A 12,590-nucleotide genomic window follows, 5' to 3' on the forward strand; every position below is an offset into this window, starting at 1 on the left:
TTTAAGAGAGAGAGAGAGATCGTGGCGAATCGCGTTTACAAGAAAACGGTGGCTACAAACACGTAAATTCGTTGTTGGAGAAGCAACCTACGCCCGCCTAATGATATTTAAATGCAAAACTAGTTTTCACTCCGACGTGGAATCTGACTGAATTTTATTTTTGTACCGTCATATTTTTACGGCTCACCCTTCATCTATACGGTAATTTTATTTTAATGTCATAATTTTCGGTAGAACGGTTAACGCTATAACGCTAAACACAATTTACTTACGGCGCGATACAATATTTGCTTTTGAAAGCGCGAATAATTACTCTTATTTAAATATTAGAACTTTAGAAGCGGAAAATGGTGTCATTATATTAAACACGATCTCGTACTCTTTAAAAAAATAACGATTCAAATTAAATATTCCTAACACGCTACTATCCAATTCGCGAGGGAATTTGATAAATTTTCAAATTGAACTTAATGATTTCTTTATTAGCATATATTAGAATATATATACGTATTTTATCCTTTCCTTAGGCGGATGTAAACATGTTATTTTTCTGCCGAAATGGGAGGGTATAAAATGAAAAATTTTCCGTATGATCGGTAGCGTATCGTGTTCGATCGTTAAGGGCAAAGAGAAAGCCACCAGCCGAAAAATTAACCACCCTCCTCCAACCTTACTACCGGCAAAGGTGTTAAATTAAGCGGTTTCGTCGAATTCTTAATTACAAAGGTGAGACCTTTCTCTACCTTAAGACAAAACTCCGCGAGAGGCAGTGAGCGAGTAGGGAAGGCGTCATTTTTTTCCGTCGCTAGTTGACCTTTGGAGGTCGCCGATAAATAAAACCGCAGGCGGGAGAAATTTGCTTCTCATTTTTATCTCTTCGGAATGGGAGATCCGACTGCGTTTATTATGCGCCGCTAGTTATGGTACTTCTGCCGGCATGAGGCGCCGATGAATGGCCTCCGCGAAGGAAATCATTCACGAGCACTCTTCGCCTTTAATTATGGACGTCCGACTGTAGCCTTTGCGTAACCATGACGCGTCTTCAGTTACAGTCGGCCTATGTTGTGGGTTTCGTTGACTGTCTGATTAAGATTCTAAATCTAAAATAAGATAGTGGATAAATTCTGAGGTTAACGGTAATAGTAAGTGCCAGATAGGAGCAATAAACACAGCACCCCACACAAGGAGAACGCCACCCGTCATACGCCGTGCATTTTCTTGCGTACATTTTTCATTGGTTAGACGCTTTAGCGCCTGCTGCCGTCGGAAGGGGAAAATTCGGAAATTGTCTTCCCCCTCCCGTAAAACGTTCAGCGTAAAGGTTCGTCCAATGAAATTTGTACACAACACTGTGTTAGCGTGTTTAAAGGCTAGCTGCGTTCTCCTCGTGTTTGTGGCTCCTAGGTGCCACGAAGGGCTTACCACCACCACCCTACGCATTCTAACCCCTGGTAATTGGCTTTACAAGTCGCTAGTTGACTTAGGCCTATTGTGGTGCCTTCGGTATTAGCAAAAAATAAATAATATTACTAACATAATATTATTTATTTTTGGTATTAGCTTAGCTGATTATAATTATTGTATATTTTTTAAATGTTTTTTTATAGGTAATTTTATAAAAATGATTTTATCCCTGTAATTAATTAATATTGGGCGAACTTCTTGTTCCCTTTCCCTGGCTTAGCCAGAAATACACCGGCGTAACGTACCCCCGAAATACATGTTTGTATAAAAAATAAATTTTCTGCCCAAAACCCTGGATTATTTAATAATTATAATATCACGACGAAAACGAAGTTGTAAAATCCCAAAATTTCAATAATTATTTTAAAATGTGTTTTGAAAACTGGTTGTTATGTAATTGGGAAGGTGACTACGCCCACTTGTTTGTACTGCCTGAGTAGGCGGAATTTGCAACGCGTTGTCTAATAATCGGTCACTAAATGTACGATTTACAATATTAAATCCAACATATAATTTACTTTCGTACGGGGACTGTGTACACGCGTTTTGCGAACCACCAATCAGAGTTGGCGTTTACAAAGTTACGCCCCCTTTCCTCCCCATTCATTCGAATTTAATTAATTCGGTATGAATTTTCCGATTGTTGCCAAAACGCGCGAACAACATTCTAAAAATCTGTTGATCCTCTCTCCTCTCACGTTTTCTCCAAACACCTACGCGCTATTGGCTACTCGAGACAATTGTAAAACGGGGCGCCATCTATCCGCGTTGCGACGAACTATTTCCAAGGTTTCTAAAATTTCAACTACTTAATAGTAGTTTTTAGACAGATTTGGATCATTTTAACCCTCTTTCTCATTCCAATTACAAACGAGACCCTAGTCTCCATCGTGTAAACGTTTACTAACTACGAATTAACCGTCTTGTTTAATTAGTAATTAAGTACAAACTAGCGGAATAAATCCTACGCATTTCAACGGCCTAATTACACGTTTTGCCCAGAGTAATTGTACAAATCTCGCGGCCGTTTTTGCAAAATGTTTAAAAAGATTTATTTTAGCTTGTCAACTCCCTTTCATTAAGGTCAACTTTCATATTTTCCCTTTATTTTGGTCTGTTGTTTTGATACATATTTCATTTTTAACCCTATTATTTATTTTCACTTTTTGTCTAAATATTTTCCCTCTTTAAAAATCGTGATATCGTATTCCAATTCTTAAAAAAATTAGCGAATTATTTTTTTAAATGAAACTGATTATATAGTCTTCAGTCGGCAACTCGCTTCTGTTATGAATTTCGGGCGTAATATCGCGGGAGGGAAGTGTACGAATTACAATCTTCGTGTCTAAACAAAATATGTTAGACCTTACTCTCAGTTAAAATCTCATCGTCGACAACAATAGCGGTTTTAATCGTTGATGGATAATCTAAATTCGTTTGTAGGCGTATTTTACGACAGAATTATTCGTCGTGTTTGTTTTCGTTCGAATGCCGTGTCGATGGTATTTTTTATTACTTATTTTTCGCGTTGTAATAGCTTCCTAATTAATCCGCGTATGACGTGGTGGCGCTGGCAGCGATTCGTACGTTGTATAGTAAGTAATGTCCTAATAGAATAGCGAGAATGATTTGTTTATATTTTGGGAGAAGGACTATTTTGAGACGGGTACCATGGTCTAAGAAGGGAGGACAAAGGTCACCTTCAAATATTTGGGCGTCGGAAGACGTCAGTTTCAGGGAACCAATGAAATACTGAGCCGATTTGATTGGCATTCAAAGGGAGGAGCATAGTGGCAGACCGTGAGGTGGGTTGGGACGAGGGGCAGGTCACTTCCATTTTGGGTGCGTCTTAATCATAATAAAATGATTAAAGCAGGGTAATCAAGATTAGAAAATCTAATCACGATTTAATCATTTTAATCACGATTTAATCATTTTAATCACGATTTAATCATTTTAATCACGATTTAATCATTTTAATCACGATTTAATCATCGAGTTTTTATCAAAACTTATGTACGATAATTTAATATTAATTAATATTGATGGTTCTATCGCAATTGTTTGATTCTCGTTCTAATTTCTAATCGCGATTTAATCATACTAATCACGATTTAATCATACTAATCACGATTTAATCGTTTCAATCAGGATTTAATAAGATTTAAACATTCTAATCATGATTAAACGTGATTTTATCAACATAATCGTGATTAAATTGAATTTAATCAAAATAATCACGATTTAATCGGATTTAATCTTTCGAGGGGTGCGTCGTTAATCAAGGAAGTGACCTGTCCCTCGGGTTGAGATAAGTGCTAAAAAACGCCCCTAAGTCTGAAAACAGTGGCGTAGCTGATGGTCCGCAGGGCCCACAGTGCGGGGGGGGGGCCTCGAGCTTCGGAGGGGGGCCCCGCTAACCATAAAAAAAATTAAAAAGGGGGCCACATTGAGATTTTTGCGGGGGGGCCTCTGAGTTCTCAGCTACGCCACTGTCTGAAAAGTATGGTATATATTATCATCAAAGCTCAATCAGTGACTATGACAGGCTGGATGTCGTGATCCTCAATTTTACGCCGTAAGACGGATTCCCAGGGATTCTTAAAAAATGTGGTTCTTCTTCACCTTGACATCCGATCCCGCGTCATCTTCTCAACAATTTCCATAATTACAGCTTTGCCCCTTTCTTTGTGGGTGACATTTCCCTCCTTGGAAAACGTCAAAAACATATCTCTATAGGGCTGGGCGTCTTTAAGTCGACCGTATTTCTTTTTTAAATTTAATGAAACTTCCATCCCAACTGTCAGATTCACAATAAGTTGAATGTAAACACAAACTCCCCGGATTTTTAATTAAAAACTAATAATCGAGGCCCCTTTTCGTTTTTGTCAGGTGGGAAATTTGGGGGAGAGAGCGCTAAGAAAACTGGGACATCGTTTTCGGATCGATTGAAGTGGCTCTTATGGGAGAGTGTAATACGTGATGTCGGCATTAGCGTTTTAGTATCCTCATCGGCGAAGACGCCGAAAAGAGCTCTTAGGAAGGAAGGAAGGGTGTGGCCGCTCAAAGACAAGAACCGAAAAAGAAAGAAAATGATCGACTATCGATCCTAAAAATGGCAAATTATCGAAGAAAAATCGCGCCGTTTTACGTTATAAAATGCACGAGCTATAAACGCGATAAAATCGACGATGAGCAGCGGCCCTTGAGAACTAACAAAATTGCGTGAATTCGAACCATTTATCTTGGGCGCTTTTGTATAGATTACGAACATCAAATGTTTCTTTCGCCCGTGGGAATTATTAAAAAAAAAAACACCGTGTTTATATTTAATAGGGGGTTTCTGATAGGTTTTGTGCAAATATTTTAATATAACCGTTCGAACTTTCGGAGCTATTAGAAAAATACCTTTAGAGAAATGGTTAATATCTCGATGTTCATCGCCTGATACCCGGCTCATTTATATTTGCAAGTTTCCCAAGACGAATCGTTGAATAGCAGTACCTCATCCGATTGGATTGCCATAAGTGGCTTATAATAAATGATTCTGACCCTTTCTTTACCCAAAAGTGTAATTTCCCTTGGGTTTTTAAGAACTTCTAGTCGTACATTATGTAAAGCTAGAATTAGTTTCATCCTTTTGCAATCGAGCCACGTATACGCTTAATATTGTTTTCAATAAGTCTACAATCCCTCGAAAAGAGGGGATGAGGTTAAGTTAACGCGTCCATTATCAAACTCCACTCTCGGCTAACATTCCCCTTTCAATCCGTATGATTTTTTTAATTTGTAGAACGCAACGAATCGCGAACATTGCGAAATACGCGTTACCCCTCGCGCCGGTGGGTGTCCTCGTGGCGTAACCATTGGCCGCGGGTCGTGACTTTCGAAAACCCCTTCTAGAAGCTGAAGTTCACGGCAGGTGTTCGATGGGCACCTGTTCGCTTACCTTTTTTCTTACACCTTCTTAAGCTTCTTCGATTTTCCCTGATTTATCGTTCTTTCATCCTCCGTACTCTTTACCCCGATTGACCTCAGCCACCTAATAGTTGCCTCTAAACGTACCGAATGGGTAAAGTTGATCTCCACGGATTGTAACGGGAGCTGTCGGCTCACTAAGAAAAATTGAACCCTTTCTCTCAATTTGCCGCTTTGGCGTCAGATCGAAGAGTAAAATTGTGTATTCTGCCCCTTTAAATCCTTTCTCGGAAGAATTGTTCGAGGTTTTTTATAGATATTTTAATCGCGCGATAGGGCACGGTGGGTGGCCCCCCACTTTTGGGCCATTTCGTGGGAAATATCTGTTTGCGTTCGAGTTCAAACCATTGTCTTTAAAAGACACCATTTAATATAAATTAACTGGAAAATTCAAAGTGGGTTTTGGTCAAATAAAAGTGATAGCCGTGCTTAAATTACGAATTTCTTATTATCTCGCCCACTTTGCCTTTTATTTTTTTGGTTTCTGCCAACTTAAATTTTAGGCCTATTTCAATTTGTATTTGATTTAGGCGCTACACAGTGTTTTTAAGAGCCTATTTTTTAGCAAAAATTCAATAGTTAGATCTAACCATTATGGAATAAATTACTTTTCAAAATGCTTAAAAATAACCTTTTTGGAACCTAAAACTAATTAGCGAGTCTCAATACTATCCGGCGCGTGCGCAGTGGACGTAAAAGGGGGCTAGGACTTACCTTAGTGACCTATGTTGTGAAAGTACCACCGTAATAGTTAATTTTAAAGCCGATAGATGGCGGTGCGGGGAAACTAACTTTTTGTAGTGAGTGTTTAAAGTAAGTCCTTTCCTTAAGACTAAATATGTAAATATTATTTGAATCTGACCATAATTTAATTTTCCCCCAAAAGTTTGCTCTTTTTCAATATATTTTGAGTTGGTAATTGGTGTTGTGAAGTACTTGTGTTGTAAAAGTGTTTCTGTGGTGATGGTGTATTTAATTTATTCTGATTTCTTGTTCTCTTACTCTTCTTTCTTTTTTATTCGCCGCTCTTTGTTGTCTTTGGCGCAGCATTGGAGGTACATTGAGGTTGGTGAGCTTTTCGTGGATAGATGTGGTTACTCACTTTTTACCCCCATTTCAAAATAAAATTAGGAGCATGTTTGACGATTTAGCATATTATTATGGATAACCTATAAATTGCACTAGCTATAACGACTATAGCGTAAGCGGAACCACCCGAGTAGTTTTTTAGATAAATACGGATTTTTTTATCCAATTTCTTCGCATGAATTAATAGATTTATGTTAATTTTTCGATTGTCATTAAATTGAAGTAGATTATTGTCGCTGTTTTCTACGTAACTTAAAAAGAAAGGTAGTATAACTGGCGAAATAAGTGCGATTTGCCGAATGGTGAGTGATAGTGGTGTTGATTAGAAATGGGATTTCTCAGTAATTAGACGTGATTTAAGTGAAAAACGCTTAGTTCATAAGAAGCTTAGCTAATATAGACCTCCAACGATAAGTCGTTTTCTTGTAAAAAGAAACACCCATTTCAAATGTAGCTTTATAATATTGATTAATACGCTCTAACCGTCCCATTAAACTACGTGCTTATAAACTCTTCTATCAACTAGTCATTAATTTTAAAATGTTTTCTACACTTAAACGAGCTTATAACATAAATAATATAAACTTTCCTTTTTTACCCGCGCTAAGCTTAATGAAGAACCAGTTTTTTTTAAAGTAAAAAGATATAAATTTTTTCGACATCGCTAGAAAATTAATATTCTCGAAATAGAAACGATTACCCAAATTCAGTTTCATTAAATTAAAAATAGACTGCGTATCAGATCGAAAATAAGCGGGCACGTAAAAAGAAATTCTATTAAAATTCTATTAAGCATTTTTTTTCTATATCAGCGGCACGCTATCTGTCGTCTATTATCGAAGTAACTCGCTATTATCAAATGAAATATTATTGCTCTATTCGACCATCTGTTGATAGCTAGCGTTAGGGCTACGGAGATAGTAAAGTTTATGCGATTCGATTATGATTGAAAGTTTCGGATTAGTTAAGGAATTTTTACTGAGGGGGAGTTTTTTTTTGGCGTATTGACGTTGAATTGAAAAGAGAAAAAATGGCGTGACTTAGAGTTATTTTATTTGTCCTTTCAATACAATAAAGGCGGCGGTGTCTTTGATAGACGGGTTGGTAGGTGTAAATTTAATCATTTCCAATAGAGAAAATATGAAATGTAAATGTAGAAAATAAGGGGGACAGAAAATAACTCTAATATTTAGGTAATGTCAGGTTAATCTCGGCAATACACGCGCCCGGTCAGTTTTAATCATATTTGCCCAGAAATGACTTCAGGTCAAACGCATTGTACGCAAATTTACTTATAGAAACAATTAACAGGGTTAAATAATATTTGAAAATTGATTTTGGTGTTTGCTTCGGGAAAAGTAATAGATGCACGCATATTTTACTAGTTTAAGTGATCTTTATCCTTTGGAAATTTGAATTAACCTTTTGGAAGGGGATGGTGTTTGATAACATCGCCATAACCGTTTATTTTTGCAGGCACTGACTTGCCTCCATGTTTGCCAATCTTGTAGACCTAACTGCTCCCCCCTTGTAAGTTTCTTCATTTAACAACCCTCCAGCCTAATTCATATGATGTAGTCTTTATATTTATATCTAAGACGCGCTTCTTATACACGCACTCACTATTATACGTTATTTACGCATGTCGATGTTGTTCACACCCTGGCATTTTTGATGTTGTTTTTTGGATCTGTCTGTGTTTTTATTATGGCTCTCTAAATTAAGCGTGTATAATTTCGTATGCTGACGTATTTTTTCAATTCCTTTTTAGGCAGTTAAGATTGCGTTTTTGTGGTTTCCTACGTCACCACGTTAATTACCTTTTCAGTAACGTACGGTAAAACCAATGACACCCCAGTTAAGGAAACGAAAAAAAAAAGGGTTATCGCCCACTGTTTTCTACCCACTTGCTATTTTCGCGGTTAATTTGCCCAAGACAGTGTCTCCATCTAATATTTTGTTAGCGATTTAGGGAGGAATAATTACAGTGGTATAAAATCTTAACGACCCATAAATTGCGTCACTCATAAACGTGTACCCATAAATGCGTATGACATACTTAAATAAAATTTCAATCTAGGTTATTAAATTTATAAAAAAAAAACTACGAAAAAACGAAGGTAACTCAAAATTGAATTGATACCGTAAAAAAGTTAGTATAATTTTAATATTTGTTGATAAATTTAATTGTACAATTACTGCTCCCTTGTTTTAAGTTTAACCAAGCTATCCGCATCCTCTACTATGTAAATGTTTGTTCAAAGGCGGTCGCTTGTTTATTTATCTTAGGTCTCCCTTTCTTGACATTTCTTTCATCGCTTAAATTCCCCGAATGAGGATTTAATCAGGAAACGTCTCTTTTGTATGAAGCCGCCCATTGGCAATTACATATCGTATTATCCCCCACTTTCCATCGCGCTTTCTTAACGTACGGCAACAAAACCTCGCGGAAACCACCTCGTTCGCGTTATTCAGATTAAACGATTTCCTAGCTAAGGAGCGGAGCAGTTTCAATTGGGTTCAATTTGAATATCACTCTTTACGACTAGGAGAGGTTCGGGGTTTTTTTTTACGCTTTCATATACTTAACCTATTTCGCAATGTTTTAACTTCTTAGCCTTCCCTCTAGTATATATTTTTCCTGTATTTTTCATTTTCTTAAATACGGGAGACGGAATTTTATAAAGTTTTTAATTACATAGCAGGGTTAATTTTGACACGCGATTCCGGCGGGCATACAACGCCAGTGAAAAAATTATTTCTCCGCTTTTTACGGTCTTATATTCTGATATATTACGAATGTAAATTTTTAAAATCAGTTTACGGTAATTACAAGTAATAGCCGTCAATTTTTAATTGCTTTTTTTATCTCCCCAGTTTTTATTTATTAAATAGGTCCGCCTTTTAAAGTTTTGGGGTTCGTTGAACTACTTTTACCTTATTCTTCGAGCGTTATTCTTAATTTCGGATTTTTAGTTGCGGAGAACTCCGATAGATGGAGTTGGGTGTTTAGGAAAACTTCAAAGTAACTCACGAGTTTCATTTCACACCATCTCAAGGCTATTTGGATTTTTAGCTGGTCAGCGGCCAACTCCAAATCGGTTTCGTAGTTTGACAGTATTAAGAGACTAGACCATCTTACCAATAGCGTACGATTCGGTAAAAAAGTCTAAATATAAATAAAATAAATAAAAAGATGAGATCCACCGAACCGAACTGAACTGCTCAATTTACAACCCGGTAAAATAATACCCAATTATTCCCTCCCTAAATTATCACAATAATATAAAACTGTTTTTATAACGGAAACATATTACAATATAGTTGTAATTTTACCGACGTTCCCAAAATTAAGTATGATAAAGTTCCTTTTAAAAACCACGTTATAAATAAACTGAACTAAATTTTCCTTAGATTAGATATATCATCTAACCGCTTACTGCTCGAAATGTTTCCTTCGATTTCTGTTTTTTGTCGTTTTTAATGTTTCGATAGTGCTAACTTTTAATTGAAGCTTATATACTTGGCGATAAATTATCTTCGATGTAATTTCTTCTCTTTGTTATTATCCCCTGCGGCGGCATTCCGTATTTGGAAATATAATCAAATAACCAAAATAAAAGAAAAAGGTATGACATGAATTTTTTTTGTCCATAATATTACCCCCCATCTCCAAGCCTCCCCTTTAAGAGTGTACGGATGTATGTATCCCGACTATCATATCATTAAGCGTATATCTAAGTAGCCCCCTTAGCTTTTTCATTTGAATATATGGTTTGAAAATGGAAATTATGTAATCTTCTAAATACCATATTGGACCTGCCTTAGGTTACGCTTAATTGCGGTTATTATCTTTTTTTATCATAATTTCTGGAGCGAATTATGTGTTTCAGTTCGAACCCTTTTGTGAAGTTTTGGGGTTGTACAGAAACAAATTATAACTTAGAAACATTTTTCTCCGCGTCAAATGATGTTTGGCCATCATCATAGCCGCTTTTGAAAACACCTTTTTTATTTGCTATTTCGCTCGCAGCTTAAATTTAGACTTGTCACGATTTGCTACGTAGATATTGTACGCGGTAGTCTCAATTTATATTATTTTATACATATCTGTATGTATATTATGTATATAAATTATACATTGAATTACGCATGTTTATTATCGTAGTATAGACACACGAAATTAATTTTAACTAAGCCAACCAAGTTTAGTTAAAGGCCTAGGATTTCTTCTGCCAGTTTTCCTTTAAGTTTTCTTCCCGCCGCGCAAATATCCTGGTAGTAGGCCAACCGCAGAAACACGTTGGCCTACCACCAGGATATTTGCGCGGCGGGAAGAAAACTTAAAGGAAAACTGGCAGAAGAAATCCTAGGCCTTTTAAGTAAATTTTATATTGCATATATTTTATATTCACGTTGCACCAACGCTTAAGATTACGTAGTTTACAACACGTTCTTTATCTGATTATAATCGTAAGAGCGATTTCAGGGAATGTTACTTTATTTGGCTGTGTGTCTGCGTGATTCGTATCTTACTAAAAGAAGACCGCGTTTTTTGCTTGTTTTTTAATTCGACAATTTAATTTATTTGCGTAGGCGAATAAACATGTGGATGACCTTTTCGAGGATCTCCGAGATGGACACAACCTTATTTCCCTTTTGGAAGTTCTATCCACCCAACTTTTGGTAAGTTGACCTTCATTTCTCTGATAACATCGTTGATGTTTCCCATACAAAATCCAGTTGGAGCAGTGGCTTTGAAAGGGCTTGGAATCAAAGTTGGACTAGTCACTGCCACGGCATTTGACTACTAAAATAAATGCTCTGACTACTAAAATTAATCGAAATCTGGGGGCTCACTAATCAATTTGACTAGTGAAAAATTTACCTATTTGTTTATAAATAATTTCGAATATATCGTATCATAAATTCATCATTCATCATTCATCAATCCCATTTAAAAAAATATCACATGTAACTCAAGTGATAATAAACTCCTATTTTAATTCTGACAGGTAAAGCGAAATGTTGGCTGTCCTTCTTGTTTTTATACCCCCCTTTTTACCCCCGGTGGTCAGTGACTACTAAAATAAATTAAGATAGGAGGCTCACTAGTCAGGCTGACTACCAAAATAAATTAAGATAGGAGGCTCACTAGTCAGGCTGACTACCAAAATAAATTAAGATAGGAGGCTCACTAGTCAGGCTGACTACCAAAATAAATTAAGATAGGAGGCTCACTAGTCAGGCTGACTACCAAAATAAATTAAGATAGGAGGCTCACTAGTCAGGCTGACTACCAAAATAAATTAAGATAGGAGGCTCACTAGTCAGGCTGACTACCAAAATAAATTAAGATAGGAGGCTCACTAGTCAGGCTGACTACCAAAATAAATTAAGATAGGAGGCTCACTAGTCAGGCTGACTACCAAAATAAATTAAGATAGGAGGTTCACTAAAAAAGGGTGCAACAATTCCTTAGCCTACCTAAACTCCTGACAATGGCACTACCTCCTAGACACTTGTTTTGGATTTATATTCGAAAAATGACAACTCTGAATGTAATAAAAAAAGTGTCTCAATGGCGTTAATTCTTTTGTCCGCTATAGTTTCGAATGAATGATAATATTTCTTACTCGAACAGTCGAACCCAAGGTTACTGTTATACAAACCATGCTCGAATTCTCGTAAATACAATTTAAGCATATTTTCAAAGCACTCTTCAAAATTAGGGGTTTGTGACGATGCCCCTATTGTAATGTTAGTTTTTATAAATCTTTGTCGCCCACTTTTTGCAATTAAGAAGGATTTGATGAAAGTTTGCATAATTCTCTTTATTTTATATAATTATACGTTTACTACAACCCTTTTTTCGTCGAGACGACCTTGACTTTTAGATTACGAGAGAGTCCGAAATATATTCGCCACTAAATTTACGACGAATTAAAACGCTATCCTTGAAAAAAAACGTTTTGTCCCTAGATTGTATAATTTAATGAGTTTCGAAGAAGATATGGAACTCTTCACCGTGTTTGTTACTGAAAGGATACATATGTCGC

The 12,590-nt window shown here is 36.5% G+C and overlaps 1 protein-coding gene and 1 long non-coding RNA gene across 17 annotated transcripts in view; one reads left to right on the plus strand and one right to left on the minus strand.

Annotated features, from left to right (window-relative positions):
• The window catches only part of shot (dystonin-like protein short stop), a 141,646-nt gene that overhangs the window by 67,198 nt on the left and 61,858 nt on the right, over nt 1-12,590 (plus strand). For 11 of the 16 annotated variants that reach the window (XM_090180926.1, XM_090180937.1, XM_090180938.1 and 8 more), the window contains exons 3-5: nt 6,490-6,507; nt 8,008-8,061; nt 11,128-11,217. In XM_090180926.1, coding sequence (XP_090037052.1) covers nt 6,490-6,507; nt 8,008-8,061; nt 11,128-11,217 — 162 coding nt within the window. The remainder of the gene's footprint in view (nt 1-6,489; nt 6,508-8,007; nt 8,062-11,127; nt 11,218-12,590) is intronic. The other 5 variants (XM_090180933.1, XM_090180927.1, XM_090180932.1 and 2 more) reach the window with 2 other exon arrangements.
• Nucleotides 1-12,590, minus strand: part of LOC149936030 (uncharacterized) — a 37,884-nt gene that overhangs the window by 18,048 nt on the left and 7,246 nt on the right. The gene's annotated exons all lie outside the window — the stretch shown is intronic.

The sequence above is a fragment of the Leiobunum rupestre genome, chromosome 7 (genome assembly GCF_980474605.1).
Source record: "Leiobunum rupestre chromosome 7, qqLeiRupe1.1.hap1, whole genome shotgun sequence".
NCBI lineage: Eukaryota > Metazoa > Arthropoda > Arachnida > Opiliones > Sclerosomatidae > Leiobunum > Leiobunum rupestre.